This window comes from Oncorhynchus kisutch, unplaced genomic scaffold, assembly GCF_002021735.2.
Source record: "Oncorhynchus kisutch isolate 150728-3 unplaced genomic scaffold, Okis_V2 Okis03b-Okis08b_hom, whole genome shotgun sequence".
In the NCBI taxonomy this organism is placed as follows: Eukaryota; Metazoa; Chordata; class Actinopteri; order Salmoniformes; family Salmonidae; genus Oncorhynchus; species Oncorhynchus kisutch.
This window is the reverse complement of record NW_022261980.1, coordinates 1,511,044-1,532,691: the sequence shown is the minus strand read 5'-3', so window position 1 is coordinate 1,532,691 and position 21,648 is coordinate 1,511,044. Positions and strand designations below refer to the sequence as shown.

Here is a 21,648-nt window from a genome sequence, read left to right as displayed (position 1 = left end):
TGAGCAGCGATCTGTTGAATACCCCAGCTGGCACACGCTGAATGGCAACAATTATGACATCATCCGCAGGGTCACATGAGCTCGATGTAGTAGGACCAACAGATGTAGCCGGAGCCTGTTCTTCCTTTTCTCCTCTCTTTTCTGAAATGGAATGAATGTGGAGCAGTGTTCCTGTGTGTTTGTGTTCCAACTGCCAGTACTGGGCAATGGGGTAATGTCAGGTGGCCGCCAATTGGTCCAACAGTAGCATTTCAGATGGTTATCTATTCCATGGTTGGCCCAAATCTCACTGAACAGTTACAATGCCATTTTGAAGGAGTTTGTTTAATTCACGTTTTTAGAACGCTCTGTCTTAGTCTCCTAGAGGTTTTTATCTAGTTCCCGGATCAGGATGTCCCTAAAAACCTTTTTACGATGTTTCCAACACATCATTTTTTCCTGCTGAACAGAGTATTGAACTGGTTATCAATGATAAAACATAATACAAGTCCTTTATACTGCTAAACTTTGTTTATGTATTGTTAAAATAAAGTAATTTTGGAATTGGAAAAGTAAGTATTTGGAATTGGAAAAGTAAGTACATTTCTTTCAAAATTCCATAGCAATTGAAGAACGACCCACCTGACCACTCTCAATGGAGCAATGAGGACAATACAGAGCAGTAGACGGAAACTAACTCACCTCCCCTGCTGTTAACACTTATACAGTTAAAAGCATTGGACTGCTGAGTCAGCAGCTGACAGCATTTCAAGGGATAAAGGCTTTTATTGATATTAAATTGGACGATGTCGTGGTTATTTTTAATGTAACCTTTATTTAACTAGGCAAGTCAGTTAGGAACAAATTCTTATTTACAATGACGGCTCAGGAACAGTGGGTTAACTGCCTTGAGGGGCAGAACAACAGATTTGTACCTTGTCAGTTCGGGGATTCGATCTAGCAACCTTTCGGTTACTGACCCAACACTCTAACCACTAGGCTACCGGCTGGTTACTGCTCTAACCACTAGGCTACCTGCTGGTATCTGTCCCCACGCTCTAACCACTAGGCTACCTGCTGGTTACTGTCCTCACGCTCTAACCACTAGGCTACCTGCTGGTTACTGTCCTCACGCTCGAACCACTAGGCTACCTGCTGGTTACTGTCCCCACGCTCTAACCACTAGGCTACCTGCTGGTTACTGTCCCCACGCTCTAACCACTAGGCTACCTGCTGGTTACTGTCCCCACGCTCTAACCACTAGGCTACCTGCTGGTTACGGTCCCCACGCTCTAACCACTAGGCTACCTGCTGGTTACTGTCCCCACGCTCTAACCACTAGGCTACCTGCTGGTTACTGTCCCCACGCTCTAACCACTAGGCTACCTGCTGGTTACTGTCCCCACGCACTAACCACTAGGCTACCTGCTGGTTACTGTCCCAACGCTCTAACCACGAGGCTACCTGCTGGTTACTGGCCCAACGCTCTAACCACTAGGCTACCTGCTGGTTACTGTCCCAACGCTCTAACCACTAGGCTACCTGCTGGTTACTGTCCCCACGCTCTAACCACTAGGCTACCTGCTGGTTACTGTCCCCACGCTCTAACCACTAGGCTACCTGCCGCACCATGCGGCTGAGAACACATTCAGTTTGAAAGCCAGTTTTCTTCAATAATACACATTTTCTCATGGCTTTGCCTTGTTCTTAGAGAATGTGACTCAAATATTGGAACAAATTCAATGCCATGACATTTTTTATGAACCCTGATCGTTTGTTCTCCAAGACTATCGTATTTAAAAAATGTAATTGTTCCATTACTTTTTTTCTGGTTTTAGTTGTTTCATTTCAGCTCATGAAAATGGGACCAACACTTTACATGTTGCGTTTATATTTTTGTTTTGTAGACATGACAATGGTACATGAGACAACACATTTATCAGAACATTCTGTTTCGTTGAACAGGCCCCTGTTGCACGAGGCATCTGGCAGTTGTTACCCCAATGACATTACTGGGCTGGATGACACCATTAACAAAATGCTAGTGCTCACGTCACTGACCTACTGTGGGATGGGAAGTACCCCTGTAGACCCAATCAGTCAATAACCCACCGCTCGCTGCCACCAACATACCAATTCAAATCACAATTTAGATTTCATAAAAATGTATATATGATTTGAGCCATGTTATCTAGACACAAGTATTGTCAATGTAAACCATATTGTTATCTGCTGGTAAAGGGTTGCGATGTACTGCAAGTACAATCCACCATACTGTCTTTTGGTTGTTGTGGAATCGTTGTGTCCCGTCCAGATGCTCACAAATATAAAACAGGAAAAGCCTGGTTATATGAACAAAGGCCAGTCATTCCTTAGACAGCCATGTACTCACATGCCATGTAATTCAAATCCACACAGTGGGAGAAATATCATTTCACAGGACATTTTATTCAGAACATCATTCAGAGAAATAAAGCTGCATTTGTAGAAACCATAGAGCCATTGAGCCGATTACCCCACACAGCAAATAGCATAGAAATTAAAGCAGAGTGCGTTTTCTCAGCTGAATCTTTTAAGTTAAAAAGGCTGAAATCACTGAGAGCTCCAAAAGCATTTAAGTGCATTTTTCATTCATAAAGCCTTCATGAAGAGTTTAGAAGTGCATAGCAGCTAAACAGGGAATTCTTCATTATGCTATTTCATTTTATCTACTCACTTTCCATCTCCTTCAAAAAGTTGCCACAAAATGAATCACTCTTTCCAAACCAAACAGATACAGCACTTCAGTGTAGTTTAGCATCCTTTACAACAGACAACACTAACCACTACTGTAGGCCAGAGACACAGACCAGAGGTATTACACACAATCAGATATACTTTCATTGTTTAGATTGACACATCTGTAAATGTCCACTGAAACAATGACAGATTACAGTGTTAATGTTGCCTCTATGCAGCAGCAGTGTTGTTCATTCTTTGACTGACATGAAATTGTGTTACGTGACAGAAATAATCATCTCTACAGTACATCACGATACGACTGTACCAACCCCAATAGTCAAATACAGAATCTCATTTACTCTCTCACACACACACACACACACACAGATAACAGTCCACACACAGAACAGGCCCTGCAAAAACTGTCTAACGCAATGGAACCACAGAGAACCATCCAAAAATACCCCGACCTCTTTTGTTCAGTGAAAAAAAAAAGATTGCTTAATACAGTAATGTTTGAGGTGATCTTTTACAAAAATATACAGTTGCTATGATACAAGTTATAACTGTTAATAAATCTGATGGCTCTGCATTAAAAATATCACCTCACTAGGATTCAAAGTTAAATATAGATCTCTCCTCATATGGTTTCTATAAGATTACTTATATTAAAGTGGTAGTTGAGGTTTAAGGAATTTGGCAAAAAAAAAGTAGTGCACAAGTTGTGATCGAATCAAACGTGGATTATTTTTAGTCAGCAGAGTACTGCTCCCTCCTATATGCAGGTCCTTCAGGGGCTAGGGGAAGTGACTAGGGGAAGTGACTAGGGGCTAGGGGAAGTGACTAGGGGCTACAGGGATAGTAGCCTGGTGCTCCAGTCCGTTTGTGCTTTAGCCAACTCCTGTGTGTTTGCGTTCATTGTCGTGACAACATGTATGGCTTGACAACAATAGAAGAGCTAGCTACAGCACATAGATGTAAGATCTTCATTTGATCACGATGTTGCAGGAGAACTTTCCTGCAATGCAGGAAATGTAAATTCTGTAGTGTATTTGATGTTTAAAAGGGATTCTGAAGTTTGTGATTTCCACCTAAAAATGTATCAAATGACTCCCTACACAAATGTCCATTAATAATAATCCACATTTCCAGTTCCTGCAGGATGATTTTCCTGCTGTAGCAAACTGGTTCAAATTAAGATCCTACATCTGTGCAGTGGGGGACCATGCTAGGGGGGGGGGGACCAGGCTAGGATTTGAGTATATTGAATCTCAAAAGAGGAAACGGAAATAATAAATCTCACCACACATGTAGTGGAGATCTTCTTTACCCCTAAGAAAAGACCTCAGCTGCTGGTCAGGAGTTTCTAAGGCCTGTTCTCTTGATTGGCACAAGGTGTGGAGAGCTGCTTGGTCGGGAGCAGCGCAAGATCAGAGTAACAAGAAAGAGCCTACCGTGGCTATTGTTGGCTCGATGCAATACAGTTGTGGCGCATATCAAGTGAACAGACCTTTACGGTGTTACAGACCATCACAGGGAGAGGAGAGCCTAGAATAGGAGAACTGGGGAGACACACAGGGTGACATCTTCTGTTTGGTGAAATGTCACAGACCAGTCATGTGGTGCATTTATCATTTCAATGTGTGACAAGACCATGATTTCAATATACTGCAATAAAGTAGCCAACTGAAAATGCATTTCAAAACGACTTGATGACATTGACATGTACATTTCCCAGCAGGAAAAATAAACGTATTACTCACAATACTTGAAATGGGATGTCTCTCAAACCATCTCCTTTTACAATGTCCATGAGTTGGTGGACATGCTGCAATTCTAGCTATAGTAAATGGTATGTATGTAGCGATGTACATGATGCAATATGCGAGCCCACCTGTCAAATTGAAATGTTGTTTCAGTTATTTTTGGCGAGATCTCCACAATTGTGCACACTGAGGGCTGTTCAGTGGCTAGAAGATGGTGCACACTGAGGGCTGTTCAGTGGCTAGAAGATGGTGCACACTGAGGGCTGTTCAGTGGCTAGAAGATGGTGCACACTGAGGGCTGTTCAGTGGCTAGAAGATGGTGCACACTGAGGGCTGTTCAGTGGCTAGAAGATGGTGCACACTGAGGGCTGTTCAGTGGCTAGAAGATGGTGCACACTGAGGGCTGTTCAGTGGCTAGAAGATGGTGCACACTGAGGGCTGATCAGTGGCTAGAAGATGGTGCACACTGAGGGCTGATCAGTGGCTAGAAGATGGTGCACACTGAGGGCTGTTCAGTAGATAGAAGATGGTGCACACTGAGGGCTGTTCAGTGGCTAGAAGATGGTGCACACTGAGGGCTGTTCAGTGGCTAGAAGATGGTGCACACTGAGGGCTGTTTAGTGGCTAGAAGATGGTGCACACTGAGGGCTGTTCAGTGGCTAGAAGATGGTGCACACTGAGGGCTGTTCAGTGGCTAGAAGATGGTGCACACTGAGGGCTGTTCAGTGGATAGAAGATGTCACCCATTATAGACTGTTTACACCAGCAACATCAAAGGTTCACTTCAGAACAAGTGGCTTTCTATCAGACACAGGGACAAAAACATCCATACATGACAGTCATGATAAGGATGTTGTACTGTACTCGGTGGTAGTTCTATGGTCACACTGAGTTCTCCTACAACGGCTGGTTCACAGACAGCTGTGGGATAGAGACTGGGGTCGTGTTCATTATGGCATGCCACGGAAAACATTTTAAAACGGAAATGGAAAATGTGCGTATCTTAATGGACAAGTCCAGGAAGTCCTCTCCCTTTTTCTCAGTTTCTGTGTCTCATGAACACGACCAGGGTAGAGAAGTACTAAGAAGCAGCAGCCTGATCCACTATTCACCAGACATAAGTTACAAGCCACAGGGCCTTGGTCTTAGACTAGGTCACTAGAATGCTCCACTGGGGGTTCACCACATGGAACTGGCAGAGGAGAGTTTTTGAAGGGCTTCCTGGAAGACTCCTTCCAGCCCCCTAGAAGTTCTACCTTAGTTCCTTCTAGCCACTTAGAAGACCTAGGCTCCTTCTCTGGTTCTCTGAGCCCCCACCTAGGGCTCTGACGCGTGAGGGGCTCCCACCTCAAGTGGCGTCCCAGGATGGGGGAGGCTCCCCGTGCTGCCCCTCCACATCTCCGTCGTCTCCTGGGTGTCAAAGAACTCGTCAGGCCCCTCTGGGGACTGGGGCGTCTGTGCGCTGGATCCTGCCTCACTGCCGCTCTCTCGGAGCTCCAGGAGCACCGGGAGAGAACCGGGGAGGTATCCATCCAAAAGGCCCAGAGAGAGGTCTGCCAGTGGGGAAGATGACGGGCTCAATGGGCTGAGGTCTGGAACTTCACCGCAAGTGGCCTCAGTTGAAGCAGGGGACTCGCCTGGCTCCTCCTGCCTTGATTCAGAGTTTCCACTCAGGGGCAGGTGGCTGGGGGTGGCTGGGGCCTCAGGATTGTCTTCTGGGGGTGTCTGGCAGGGGGTGGTCGGGTCCTCCATGGGGCTGGTGGGATTGGAGAATTTGAGGGTTTGGGGGCCAGCAGTAGGGGCCTGCTGAACTGTGTTGTGATGGCAGGAGTGGATCTCCTCGCTGTTCTCGGGGGTGAAGTGCGTCTTGTCGCTGAAGCTAAAATGGGGGGAGGCGTCTGCCGTGGTGGGGGAGGAGGGGCCAGCGCTGGACACTGTACTGGACGGACCGCTGCTGTCTGCAGAGACCAAACAAATGATCAATTAATCAATGTACCAAGCAATCAGTCATCTATCAATTCAATTATGTTTACTAAGGTAATGTTAATCATATTGAAATTGTGGCTAATAGGTTACAATTGAGTGCAGGGAAAGACATGACCAGAGAGGAAAGAACTGAGCTAGTTAGCACATAAAAAAGCCAAACCTACCCACCGCTAAGGAAAAAAATGGTACCTGGGGATTTCACTTAGAACAAAACCACCATTAAAACACAGAACGTTTCTGTCCTTGATCACACCTCTGAAGATCAGGAAATAAGTGGTTTACAGAAGATGATAGAAGACAGCGGAGGGAGAGGGTTGGAAACCCAGATAGTCAACACAGGCTGTGGTGGGCCACTGTAGTAGTAAATCCCTTTAAATAGCCCACAGACAGTGGAGCCTAGGGATACTGTGGTAGGCAATTACATGTAAGCCTTAAAATTAGAAATTTCAACTCCAACTTCTAATAAACACTTTTTGGAATGTACATGTACACACACCAGAATAAGACCTACTGACAGTCATTTGATGCTAGATACCAACCCAAACCAACACTCTCAAATACTCCCCATTGCAACTCTAAAAACAACTTAACTGGTCAAACTAAAAAGGTAAATGAATTACATGAAAGAGGACACTCACACCAGGGAGGTCTGTCAGAGCGCTGTCGGGGGGATACGGAGGAGGAAAGGACTCTCTGAGGCATGTAGGAGTCCACCGGCGGCTGGTTCTGAGAGTCAAACATGGCCGACAGAGCTGTGAGGAGAGAGGAGAGCGGTTGACACAGGACTGTGAGGAGGAGAGCGGTGGACCCAGGGCTGTGATCCAGTAAGCATTTCATTAACCAGTGATATCTTATATCTGTCTAGTCAAGACATTTCCATGTGGTTTTCCTGTGTGTGTGTGTGTAACAGTCCATTACCTCTTGTGGTCCTGGAGTGGGCATCTCCACCAGTCTCACACACGGCGGTGATGAACTCATCCACCTGCTTGAGGGACAGCGAGTTGTGCAACGTCTCCAGTGGGTAGATGGAGGGCACCATGGAGCAGCCTTCAAAGCCTGCAGTCAGAGAGGGGAAAGACCCAGGCCCGCAGCCCCACCACCCTTCAGTCAGACTGGGCTAGGAGAGGTGGTTAGAGGGGTCTCTGGAGCAGGCAGGACCACTACTACAGCCAAAACCACCTCCCCAGTCCCCAAGGACAGTCACTCATCCTACTGCAGTCATCACCGGCCGTCCTAGTTATGGATGTGGACCGCTTTGTTCCAGCCCTGCACTGTCATCAGCTGATCACAGAGTTCCATTTGTTTGTTAGTGCTGGGCTGGAACCAAAGCCTGCACACTGGATAACTCTCTGGAACTAGAGGTGGAAGGTGAACACTGCCCTAATATTACATTGTATTCCTGTTATGGTGTATTTCTGTTATGGTTGGTTTCCACACAAAACAATACTGGGGGCAGACACTGGACATGTCTGATTCATGTAACCACATACAGGATGAGTCAAAAGTTTGGACACACCTTATTACAGGGTTTTTATTTTTTACATTGTAGAATAGTGAAGACATTAAAACTATGAAATAACACATATGGAATCATGTAGCAACCAAAAAAAAAGTGTTGAACAAATCAAAATGTATTTTGTTTGAGATTCTTCAAAGGAGGAACTCTGTCTTGATGACAACTTCGCACACTCTTGGCATTCTGTCAACCAGATTCATGAGGTAGTCACATGGAATGCATTTCAATTAACAGGTGTGCCTTGTTAAAAAGTTCATTTGTGGAATTTCTTTCCTTCTTAACGCGTTTGAGCCAATCAGTTGTTTTGTGACAAGGTAGGAGAGGTATAGAGAAGATAGCCCTATTTGGTAAAATACCAATTCCATATTATGGCAAGAACAGATCAAATAAGCAAAGAGAAATGACAGTCCATTGTTACCTTAAGACATGAAGGCCAGTCAATGCAGAAAATTTCAAGAACTTAGAAAGTTACTTCAAGTGCTGTTGCAAAAACCATCAAGCGCTATGGTGAAACTGGCTCTCATGAGGACCGCCACAGGAAAGCAAGATCAGCAAGAGCAGGAAAGTTACCTCTGCTGCACCGCAGTGTCTTTGTGAGAAGCAGATTAGGTGAACAGATGATCTCTGCATGTGTGGTTCCCACTGTGAAGCATGGAGGTGGTGGTGTGGGGTGCTTTACTTGTGACACTGTCTGTGATCAATGTAGAATTCAAGGCACAGCATTCTGCAGCGACACGCCATCCCATCTGGTTTGCGCTTAGTGGGACTATAATTAGTTTTTCAACAGGACAACGACCCAAGCCACACCTCCGGGCTGTGTAGGGGCTATTTAACCAAGAAAGAGAGTGATGAAGTGCTGATCATCAGATGACCTGGCCTCCACAACCCCCCGACCTCAACCCAATTGAGATGGTTTGGGATGAGTTGGACAGCAGAGTAAAGAAAAACCCTTGAATGAGTAGGTGTGTTCAAACTTTAGACTGCTACTGTACAAGACACATCTCATTCAAGACGACTGTACAACACAAAAAGCATCCCTTACCCCTGGACACTAACAGGAGAATAAAGATGCGATCACACAGCACTATGTGAGTATTAATCATGGCTCAGCTATATAGGTGAGTTTCCTACCCAAGCCTCTGAAGAAGGCGCCCAAAGCCGACATATGTCCCATAAATAAATAAATACTCAGATCAATGCAGACACAGAGCCCTCCTTTTTATACATTGTCACCTGCTGAAGTGTCCTGGGGTAAGAAATGCTATTTGGGATTTTCCAGTCCCTCAGTCGATTCCCTTTTTTGTCCAGGCTGGGTTGAAGCGAGTTTGGGTACACTTTCTGTCTACTGTACAACACATTTTTATCCATTGTAGTGGACACACGACTCAAACCATATCCAGGAAGCAAGACAGACATGCACGCCGTCTTTCACACTACTGTGCTGACCCAAACTGTACTGGTTTGAATATTTTCTTCACTATGGTGGATGTGTAACCAGGGCAGTACAGTTCAGCTGGACTCAGTAGTGTGAAACGGGTCTTATTGACAGTCAGTAAAGCACCGGAACACTTCAGATCATACAGCCCAAGGTGTCTACAAAGCAACAAATCAGTCCAGTTGATAGACCATCCATTCACTGTTCACTGCAATCCGTGTACATTTCACATCAATCGCAAAAAACAGTTTACAACCAAGTTCACTCTATTGGATAGAAAAGCATTAACCAAAGTCTACACCAACCAGACAGGGATGCTGTTACTATGCAAAATTGAACTGCCACACGGTGTGAGTATGTTGTATCAGGAACATCCTAGTGGGCAAAACTGGTTGAACTAATGTCATTTTAACCAGAAACTAGTTGATATGTAATTGTCATTTTCTAGTAATACCTCGGTAGTTGTTTAATCTCAGACAAGTGATCTAGTCACAGGCTGTGCAGTTTCATACAACACAATGGGTTTCATTTCAGACAAACAGCATCTGACAACATCCATCCACTAGCTCAGCTACATTCCAAACTGCAGCCAGGTCCTGGTTCAAAAGATCTTACGTTGGCAACAGTCACTCAAATTAAGACCATTAGCACTAAAAAGAAGCAAGATCAAATAAGAACTGAACTGCAGGGAGAAAATAAGATTCAGTTAAGATAACTAATGCAAGACACCTGAAAACACCAAACCACACCAATGACAAGCCGCTCTCCCAAAAGTCGCAGGCAAGCATGCGTCAAACAAACCCCTGAAGGCAAAGCGGCAAAAGTCAACTGCGGCGGCAGTAACTAGCAGCACACCAGTACCAAACGAAACCTCAGATCTGCAAGCAGTACAGCAGAGGGTTTAAAGGGCATAGGAGGGCAGGGGGTTGAAGAGGGGCTGGGGGGCTGACCGTAGAAGTACTCTAGGGGGTCTTGGCCAGAGATGAGCCAGTTACGGAAGAGGCGGAGGTGGTAGGAGCACTGGTTGAGGTGGTGGGCCAGCGCCCCGTCCAGAGAGAGAGGGCGGCACAGGCTGGCATCAGTGGAGAAGCGCCTCAACAGCTGGGCAACGTGGTGCTCCTCCAAGGGCTCTAGGGAAGGAGGAACAGGAGGAGAGAGGATAGGACGGATGGAGCAGGGGAGGCAGAGATGGGAGGAATAGGAGGATAGAAAGTAGAGGGGGAAGAGAGGAATAGGAGGATAGAAAGTAGAGGGGGAAGAGAAGAATAAGAGGATAGAAAGTAGAGGGGGAAGAGAAGAATAAGAGGATAGAAAGTAGAGGGGGAAGAGAAGAATAAGAGGATAGAAAGTAGAGGGGGAAGAGAAGAATAAGAGGATAGAAAGTAGAGGGGGAAGAGAAGAATAAGAGGATAGAAAGTAGAGGGGGAAGAGAAGAATAAGAGGATAGAAAGTAGAGGGGGAAGAGAAGAATAGGAGGATAGAAAGTAGAGGGGGAAGAGAAGAATAGGAGGATAGAAAGTAGAGGGGGAAGAGAAGAATAGGAGGATAGAAAGTAGAGGGGGAAGAGAAGAATAGGAGGATAGTAAGGGGGGGGGGTAAAATTAGGAGAGGGAGTGGATGAATGACACAGCAGAGGTAATGGGGGGAAGGACAAAGAAGAGGTATCACCCATTGTGTGGACAGAGGGGGAGACTGGCAGGAGGGGGAGAGGTATCACCCATTGTGCGGACAGAAAGGGGTGACTTGGAGGTACAGTAAATTACTGCTATTTCTAACAGCCAACCTTCTCCTGTCAACCATTCCATTCCTCCATGCTCTGGACCAGCTACCAGAAATGACAAAAACCTTCAAGCAACATTCAGCAGACCCCATCCAACCAAATCATCCCACAGGTTTGCAAAGACTTCAGCAAAATCTGCTCCATCCAACTGTCCCAAGCATTGACAGAGAGAAACGCCTCAAACTCCGAAAGACAGAATAGCGTATCACATGGCTCCACTGTAATCTCATCTTGGTTATGGAAAAAGCTCTGGGATACAGTCTATAGGTTTAGAAGACAGAAAAACAAATCCAATGAAAATCCACAGAGGAAATGACAATATTGCGTTTATTTAATGCATTTCATTTAACAGCATTGACTAGTTTCAAATTGAGAGACCACATAGGAGCATTTGTGATAGAACTGAAGACGTTCAAAACGCTGAGACGTGGAGCTACACATGCTTAGATATGTCAAATATGTTTGTGTCATTGTGAATACATTCAAATCCTAGAGAGAAAATAACTCAATCTGGTGTCCAATAAAAACACACTACACGAAAGCGGTCCAGCGTGCATAGCGTTTTTTTGCAGTGTCACAATAATTTTGTACAATCAATCCCGTTTGACAGGTTGCATAAAGCTGCAGTTGGATGTAAACCTTAGCCTCATTCATTACTGTACCTGACACAGGCCACCACAGAGGGGGAACAGCCACAGCACACGTGTCATCCTGTGTCCCTATCAAAGTCAATATATACACACACAGTTGTGAATTGACACAAGTTGCTTAAAATGAAATGACTGTCATTAAAAAAAATCCCATAAAAGCAATTAGGTGCTGTGTTCATGTACTGGAATTACATTTTAGGGCCCTCATTTATAAACGTTTGGTATGCACAAAATATACCCCGAAATTTGAGTGAGACAGTTTCTTACCTCCCCGCAAACTTTGTGCAAATACAGGATATGACGACACTCTTATCCAAAAAACAAAAAAAAAAACTGGAAAATCTAACAAGAGGCAGCCATTTTCCATTAGTGAAAAGAGCGGAAAATCTTCTTTTTGGGGGGGGAATCCAAAACAAAAATCAGACATAGGAATGCATTTATTTTTTAAATGTTTATAACCATTGCAGAATATATTCCTCACCTTTTCTGGCTGTGATAGGGAATATGAACCTAAGTAGCCATACAACAAATGACCACGGCCATCTCTCATTGAACTGGACTGAGTATCCTAGTAGTCCTAAACAGACAGACTATGTACAGTATTTCAACTTCTGCTTTGAGATCCCATAGGCAGCGCAGTATAGAATACACAGTCCAAATGAACAGGTGGTCTTCTCCAGAACCTGCTACTCTCCAGAAGTGACTCTGCTCTCCAGCAGCATTGGCTCCAATGGTGGCAGTTACCCAAGTAAACCTGTCCCTAACCAACATCCCTACAGTCAGAATACTGGTCCTACAGGCAGTGGTAAAGTACACCTGTCCCTAACCAACATCCCTACAGTCAGAATACTGGACCCCACAGGCAGTGGTAAAGTACACCTGTCCCTAACCAACATCCCTACAGTCAGAATACTGGTCCTACAGGCAGTGGTAAAGTACACCTGTCCCTAACCAACATCCCTACAGTCAGAATACTGGTCCTACAGGCAGTGGTAAAGTACACCTGTCCCTAACCAACATCCCTACAGTCAGAATACTGGTCCTACAGGCAGTGGTAAAGTACACCTGTCCCTAACCAACATCCCTACAGTCAGAATACTGGTCCTACAGGCAGTGGTAAAGTACACCTGTCCCTAACCAACATCCCTACAGTCAGAATACTGGTCCTACAGGCAGTGGTAAAGTACACCTGTCCCTAACCAACATCCCTACAGTCAGAATACTGGTCCTACAGGCAGTGGTAAAGTACACCTGTCCCTAACCAACATCCCTACAGTCAGAATACTGGACCCCACAGGCAGTGGTAAAGTACACCTGTCCCTAACCAACATCCCTACAGTCAGAATACTGGTCCTACAGGCAGTGGTAAAGTACACCTGTCCCTAACCAACATCCCTACAGTCAGAATACTGGTCCTACAGGCAGTGGTAAAGTACACCCGTCCCTAACCAACATCCCTACAGTCAGAATACTGGACCCCACAGGCAGTGGCCAAGTACACCCGTCCCTAACCAACATCCCTACAGTCAGAATACTGGTCCTACAGGCAGTGGTAAAGTACACCTGTCCCTAACCAACATCCCTACAGTCAGAATACTGGTCCTACAGGCAGTGGTAAAGTACACCTGTCCCTAACCAACATCCCTACAGTCAGAATACTGGTCCTACAGGCAGTGGTAAAGTACACCTGTCCCTAACCAACATCCCTACAGTCAGAATACTGGACCCCACAGGCAGTGGTAAAGTACACCTGTCCCTAACCAACATCCCTACAGTCAGAATACTGGTCCTACAGGCAGTGGTAAAGTACACCTGTCCCTAACCAACATCCCTACAGTCAGAATACTGGTCCTACAGGCAGTGGTAAAGTACACCTGTCCCTAACCAACATCCCTACAGTCAGAATACTGGTCCTACAGGCAGTGGTAAAGTACACCTGTCCCTAACCAACATCCCTACAGTCAGAATACTGGACCCCACAGGCAGTGGTAAAGTACACCTGTCCCTAACCAACATCCCTACAGTCAGAATACTGGTCCTACAGGCAGTGGTAAAGTACACCTGTCCCTAACCAACATCCCTACAGTCAGAATACTGGTCCTACAGGCAGTGGTAAAGTACACCTGTCCCTAACCAACATCCCTACAGTCAGAATACTGGTCCTACAGGCAGTGGTAAAGTACACCTGTCCCTAACCAACATCCCTACAGTCAGAATACTGGTCCTACAGGCAGTGGTAAAGTACACCTGTCCCTAACCAACATCCCTACAGTCAGAATACTGGACCCCACAGGCAGTGGTAAAGTACACCTGTCCCTAACCAACATCCCTACAGTCAGAATACTGGTCCTACAGGCAGTGGTAAAGTACACCTGTCCCTAACCAACATCCCTACAGTCAGAATACTGGTCCTACAGGCAGTGGTAAAGTACACCTGTCCCTAACCAACATCCCTACAGTCAGAATACTGGACCCCACAGGCAGTGGCCAAGTACACCCATCCCTAACCAACATCCCTACAGTCAGAATACTGGTCCTACAGGCAGTGGTAAAGTACACCTGTCCCTAACCAACATCCCTACAGTCAGAATACTGGTCCTACAGGCAGTGGTAAAGTACACCTGTCCCTAACCAACATCCCTACAGTCAGAATACTGGTCCTACAGGCAGTGGTAAAGTACACCTGTCCCTAACCAACATCCCTACAGTCAGAATACTGGACCCCACAGGCAGTGGTAAAGTACACCTGTCCCTAACCAACATCCCTACAGTCAGAATACTGGTCCTACAGGCAGTGGTAAAGTACACCTGTCCCTAACCAACATCCCTACAGTCAGAATACTGGTCCTACAGGCAGTGGTAAAGTACACCTGTCCCTAACCAACATCCCTACAGTCAGAATACTGGTCCTACAGGCAGTGGTAAAGTACACCTGTCCCTAACCAACATCCCTACAGTCAGAATACTGGACCCCACAGGCAGTGGTAAAGTACACCTGTCCCTAACCAACATCCCTACAGTCAGAATACTGGTCCTACAGGCAGTGGTAAAGTACACCTGTCCCTAACCAACATCCCTACAGTCAGAATACTGGACCCCACAGGCAGTGGCCAAGTACACCCGTCCCTAACCAACATCCCTACAGTCAGAATACTGGTCCTACAGGCAGTGGTAAAGTACACCTGTCCCTAACCAACATCCCTACAGTCAGAATACTGGTCCTACAGGCAGTGGTAAAGTACACCTGTCCCTAACCAACATCCCTACAGTCAGAATACTGGTCCTACAGGCAGTGGTAAAGTACACCTGTCCCTAACCAACATCCCTACAGTCAGAATACTGGACCCCACAGGCAGTGGTAAAGTACACCTGTCCCTAACCAACATCCCTACAGTCAGAATACTGGACCCCACAGGCAGTTACCCAAGTACACCTGTCCCTAACCAACATCCCTACAGTCAGAATACTGGTCCTACAGGCAGTGGTAAAGTACACCTGTCCCTAACCAACATCCCTACAGTCAGAATACTGGACCCCACAGGCAGTGGTAAAGTACACCTGTCCCTAACCAACATCCCTACAGTCAGAATACTGGACCCCAGAGTGTGAAGTGTGCTCAGAGCAGGTAATCTACTGTTTTCATGTGTCAATCTAATTATCATTTTCTCCAGGTATTTAGTGATTGGACATGGAGTTCCTCCTGACTGCAACAAAGGCAAGACTGTAAATAAAAGCCTTAATTCCAGGTGTTGGAATGAAAACCTACAGCAGGGTAGGAGAGCCCTGCAGGATACACTACATAGACCCTCTGAAATATACAGTTGATACACAGCAGTCTGTTTTGTGTTGTAGTTGCCTGTGTGGCTTATTTGGTAGAGCATGGTGCTTGGAGTGTGGGTTTGATTCTTCCTGGGGGCACTTGCACAAAAATGCATGCACACTTTGGATAGAGGAGCTTCCAAAATTTATCTTGAAAACCAGTTCTTCCTTGACAGTGTTGCAAAGAAAATGTCTAAACCCCTCCAATATAATGATCATGTTTAAACGTTCACTACATAGCTTGTAGACCCAACCAGGAGGAACATCTTTTCATAAAAACAAGAGTGATTAGAATTCTCATTTTCTGTTTAAAAACATTTGACTTCTGTTTGGTGCCCACTACCCAGTGAATATAACCGGTGTCTCAAGGAAAGTGTTCAAAAGCCCAAGGTACTGAAAAAGGTCCTGGAAAACAATAAGCTAGGTATTTCACAAGCACAAGCAAACACATTGGTCATATGCAGATTTATCCATATCATGACAACCATACCTGGTACAAAACAAAAAACCACATGAACCCTTTCCCCGTTTAGCAGCAACCGCCAATCGTTCTGTCCCAGTCAAGACAGTTTATTCAGTTATCCAGTCACCTATTCAAAAGTGTAGGGTATAAGCTGTAGCTTAGGTTGCCAATACAGAATATTAAATGAGAATAGTGGGGACTGAAGTCACAAGAAACAGGGGAAGGGTTTTTGGTTGGTGTTTTCAAGAGATGGTTTCAATACACATCGTCAACATAAATAATAGATGTGTATACACACACACACACACACACACACACACACACTTCACTGACAAACATTGAATCATTAGGTGAGGGTGACCATGTTGTAACAAAGAGAATGTGGGGTAGTGATAAAGTGAATGGGTAGGCAGCAGAAAAACAAAAAACCCCAGAGTGTTGGGAAACATGGTAGTAACGGCCACGTGAAGTAGAACCGAAATGTACAAATAAAGAGAGATTTCCAAAGACATGCAAGACAAACGGAGGTGGAGAAGTGGAAATATACCGGAAAGAAGCAGACGTACCATTAGTCGGATGCTTTGCAAACGACACAGAAAATCTCTTTACTGCCGGCATAGACAACAACTCTGAGGAAATAGAGAAAGGTCACTAGTGTTACCATCGGTCACAGAACACCTGCAAAGGGTTTGTGTGTGTACACTGGAGGTCTTGGTGGGAGGGGTGTTAAACTCTTCTTGAAATAGTTCTGGCGTTCGGGTACAGTGGGAAGCATTTAGGGGCCATAGCAGAAAAGTCCACAAGTTACTCCATGTGAAGTGTTTGTGGTTCTAAGAAGAGTTAAGATTTAAAAAAGGGACATAAGAGGGACAGACAGGCAGGATCTTTTGTAGGACCACGCTAGATGGGCTATAACTGACATGTGTGTTAGAAGTGCGGACACTTTCATGATCAAATTATAGGCACATTGGATGAAAATCTCTCATGGTGACAGGACAAAATGAGACGGCTGGAAATGTAGGAGATGGAAGACAAAAAAAGGAAGACAAAAACCCATTTCCCATCTTGACAACAATTAGGGACATTTAGTGGTACGTATGATGTAGGCCTATACACACCCCAACACCAACCACTCCCTTCAGATGTGTTGCATCCCAAATACAGGAAGAGATATGATGCATTTGATTTAGCTTGCCCATTCCATTGTGAATTAGGTTATCAGCCCTCCAGGTGTGCCACGGTGCTGGGCAAACCATATCAAAAGCTTGGAGTATTGTTTGAAGTAACAAAGCATCAAGACTGACAGCAGCAAAGTACTGCTCAACACTATCATGTTTCTGGAAGGCCAGCTTCACAGACACATGCATGCACACACAAGCACTAATCATGTCAATATAGGTTCTTCAAAAGGGACTATGTATGAGAACACCAAAGATCACAGTGATCTCCAATTGATGTTTTCATGATCAGTAACAAGAGTAAGGACGCAAATGATAGACTTAATGGAACAGCAGACATGATGAGTGTGACTCGACACTGAGTGAGACGCAACAAGACAACCGAGAAGATGGCAGCCCAATAGAAAAACAGCTATGACAACATCACAGTGACACCATGTGGACAGCCAACTACAGACAGCTTTGTCGTCCCATGTCTGCTGGTTTAGACAACACAAAAGACAATGAACAGCTCAAAAGCTTGACCACTACGTAAAGTTGGTATGTACAGGTAAACACAAAATGGCATCTCTTGACCGTCAATGACAGCAATTAATGACGAGGGCGTCCTATCCATAAGAAAACTGTCATTTAGGCTCAAACAGATCCAAATACAGAATGGCCTAATCACTCATATGTGTGCGTCGTGATATCAGCGCAAATATGTGCATATATGCAAATATATGCGTATTGTAAGAGCAAACATGGCCAAGTAAGAGTATGGACAATAGCATACTGTGTTCATCATTGAATGGGACTTCTGCTAAATAAACTACTGGGACTTTCTACTAGAGCTCCAGAGCCATCTGCTGACCGAGTCTCATAAATACATTCAACTCTGATCAGGAAACCATGGGAACGTTCTAGAAATCATTTGAAAATATGCATATATAAATAAATCTTACAAGTCCATTTAGAATGTCTTACAAGTCCATTTAGAATGTCTTACAAGTCCATTTAGAATGTCTTACAAGTCCATTTAGAATGTCTTACAAGTCCATTTAGAATGTCTTACAAGTCCATTTAGAATGTCTTACAAGTCCATTTAGAATGTCTTACAAGTCCATTTAGAATGTCTTACAAGTCCATTTAGAATGTCTTACAAGTCCATTTAGAATGTCTTACAAGTCCATTTAGAATGTCTTACAAGTCCATTTAGAATGTCTTACAAGTCAACATTATAAATAGGCCTACAGATTATTTATTTCTCCATTCAACTGAAGATAATTTATACAGCTTTGACATTTAGCCTAGTTTCTACTGGACACTTGATATGGAAGCACTACAGATATTTCACATGAAGTCTATACAGATATTTCTTAATTATACTGCAGCACTATGTGCCAGCAGGTTCATATTGAAGGAGGCAGGATACCTACAGTAGTGAGTTAGATAAGTGTTCCGTTAGCCTTATTGCGTGTAAATAGCTTAAGACCATGTGAAACATATATGAACCATGCAACAAATGAGATCACAACAGTGGTGTAACATGTGGTTTAGGTCAGGGTTTCTAAGGGAATGTGTTCAGCTGTGGCTACTACCTTGTGGCCCCAATTGTTCTTTTCAGGCTTTGTGCTTTGCTAGTCTTTAAGGAAGAAATGCCATCGTCAACTGACAAACTTATGTTCCATATTCCAAAAATGTCAAAGCTCCTTAACCTGGGTGAAACACTGTTTCTACGTGTATCAATGCAGGCTACATCGTGGTCTTGGCAAGACAACAACTTGGCTACTGGCTAGAAATGACCATTTTCACACTATCGTGCCGCCCCGAACTGTGCTGGCTTGGATAATTTATTTTCATATTTCTCCTTTACAGCATGGTTCCAGCAACTACGGTGGATGTGACCAGGCCAGCTCAGCTTAGTTTGGCTCAGTACGGTTCAGCTCAGTAGCGTGAAAAGCACCAAGGTGCATTACAAGCATGAAGGGAAACCTGCTCTGCTTGGTGTGCGACTATGCAATGTGAGGGATGGTATGGAGGTCTGGTGACCAGCAGTCTAATGCAGGGTTAGACAACCATGGTCCTAGATAGCCACAGGGTATGCAGGACCAGGGTTGCCCACCCCAGGTCTAACAATACCCATCCACTGTGTGTCTCTCTAGGCTAGAGGAATTAGAAACAGTGTGTCTCTCTAGGCTAGAGGAATTAGAAACAGTGTGTCTCTCTAGGCTAGAGGAATTAGAAACAGTGTCTCTCTCTAGGCTAGAGGAATTAGAAACAGTGTCTCTCTCTAGGCTAGAGGAATTAGAAACAGTGTGTCTCTCTAGGCTAGAGGAATTAGAAACAGTGTGTCTCTCTAGGCTAGAGGAATTAGAAACAGTGTGTCTCTCTAGGCTAGAGGAATTAGAAACAGGATCTTGGCCACATACCGTCTTTATAGGACAGGCTGCCTGAGGAGAACTTTTTCCGGTGTGTGCGTGCGTAGTCCTGCAGGTTGGGGGCGCTAGAGGAGCCTCCCAGGACAGTGGTGCTGAAGAGTCCCGCACACTGAGATCCTGTGGGAGGGGTGGGGGATTTAGTCACCACAACACAACATGCAGTTATTCAAACAATGCTCTGACTCAGTTAGCATGAGGGGAGAGAGGTACTTAGCAGACCTGGGTTGAAATCCTATCAAATACGGTATCTGGGCTTGTTGAGCTTGTCTGGCGCAAAGGAACCAACAGAACAGTTTTAAAGTGGAAACCGTGGGCGGCAGGTAGCCTAGTGGTTAGAGCATTGGGCCAGTAACCAAAGGTTGATAGATTGAATCCCCGAGCTAACAAGGTAAAGATTTGTCGTTCTACCCCCAAACAAGGCACTGTTCCTAGGCCGTCTTTGTAAATAAGAATTTGTTCTTAACTGACTTGCCTAGTTAAATAAAGATTACATTTTTTTTTAAATGTATAAATACAACCGCGTACATCTGGCACTCACTCTAGGCAGACTAGAGCTAACACCACAAGTATTTGCAAGATTTCAAATAGTGTTTGAACCCAGGTGTAGTAGTTGTTAGTAATTAGGTATGTAGACGGACGAGTCGGTCAAGGATCGATTCAGACAAGGTGGTAAATTGTATGACAAGCTACAGTTTATTCAGAGTGAAGATATCTAGAACAGCGTAATTACGGCTCTCCCGCTGGTTCGTACGGAAGCGCAGACGAAGAAGAGACCGTTACAATCAGTACACCACTATTATATAGGAAAGAATGTAGGTTGATTCTGGAAGATCGGATCTTTGGATTGGTTCATCTGGGGTGTAGTCTGTAGTCTTCCGCCATTGGCTCAGTAGTCTGTCCGTCATCGTAGAATCCTCTTCGGGCATTCAACGTTCAGAGACAACGGAGATCATGTGTGTGTGCGCTGGTTTTGGCCATTAGTGTAATGCGGGAGCTATCCTGTAGGGGACCCCACAGGCTCAACTCTAAGTGGTAGCCCCCCCTTAACAATAGTTTGGTCACCTACATAAGAATTAGCATTTCTCTACATAGTCACATGACTCCCCATACCAAGGTCATTCAACATCCCGACTCCTAACGCCACTAGGCTTATTTAATACCCTTTTCACAATAGCGCTCCGACCAGACCTTACTGGCTCTGATAATATGTGCTTCAGCTGGTAAGAGAGTGACGCTAGCAATGTCAAGGTCGTAGGATCAATTCCTAAAGGTATCACTCACACGCATAAGAAATGGAGGCACTCACTGTACTGTAAGTCACCTTGGATAAAATAATCTGCTAAATGGAATGTTATCATTATATTTAGATTGTGATTTTCACATGATCCTTTCCAGCACAGTTCCAACAACTATGGTGGGTGCGTAACCAGGCCAGCATGGCTCAGCTTGGCTCAGATGAGTGGTGTGAAATGGGTTTAAGTCGGTACATGTCGGTCAAATATATTGGCAGCTTTGCACGCTTCACTATTTCTTCTAAAATAAGTTGACATTTTTTGTGCACACGTGTATGTTTACAACTGCACATAATTTTACTTTGAAGTGAAAAATCTAATTGTCTTCTTTTGTAAAATAAGTAATTATGGCCTGGACTAAATTACACAAAATTCTAATTAATTTGATTGGAGGCAAGTGATTCTTGTTTGTGTGTAATTTATTTACTTAAGTTGCTGGTGCCTACCTGGTAAAAATAGCCATTCAATCAGTTTTTAAAATCTTTCTCCATTGACCTCCATTCAAAAAGCAGGAAAACACCATTGAGCAAATGGAACCCTATTCCTTCCTAATATGGTGTTCATGGCCCAGCTGATTCAATGTTATGAAGCTAATATTAGCATTCAAACAGGTAAGTTCAAAGTAAGTTTCTCAATTGTTAGA

At 44.7% G+C, this 21,648-nt stretch overlaps 1 protein-coding gene across 3 annotated transcripts in view; it reads right to left on the bottom strand.

The window, feature by feature from the left end:
* Nucleotides 1-2,406: 2,406 nt before the first annotated feature.
* The window catches only part of LOC109878477 (inositol hexakisphosphate and diphosphoinositol-pentakisphosphate kinase 2), a 49,536-nt gene continuing 30,294 nt past the window's right edge, over nucleotides 2,407-21,648 (bottom strand). Inside the window, exons 26-32 of one of the 3 annotated variants that reach the window (XM_031812926.1) lie at nucleotides 19,705-19,830; nucleotides 16,682-16,744; nucleotides 11,846-11,902; nucleotides 10,354-10,533; nucleotides 7,371-7,508; nucleotides 7,091-7,204; nucleotides 2,407-6,424 (exon numbers count right to left, since the gene is read on the bottom strand). In XM_031812926.1, the coding sequence (XP_031668786.1) occupies nucleotides 5,784-6,424; nucleotides 7,091-7,204; nucleotides 7,371-7,508; nucleotides 10,354-10,533; nucleotides 11,846-11,902; nucleotides 16,682-16,744; nucleotides 19,705-19,830 (1,319 nt within the window). In that variant the 3' untranslated portion in view covers nucleotides 2,407-5,783. The remainder of the gene's footprint in view (nucleotides 6,425-7,090; nucleotides 7,205-7,370; nucleotides 7,509-10,353; nucleotides 10,534-11,845; nucleotides 11,903-16,681; nucleotides 16,745-19,704; nucleotides 19,831-21,648) is intronic. The other 2 variants (XM_031812927.1, XM_031812928.1) reach the window with 2 other exon arrangements.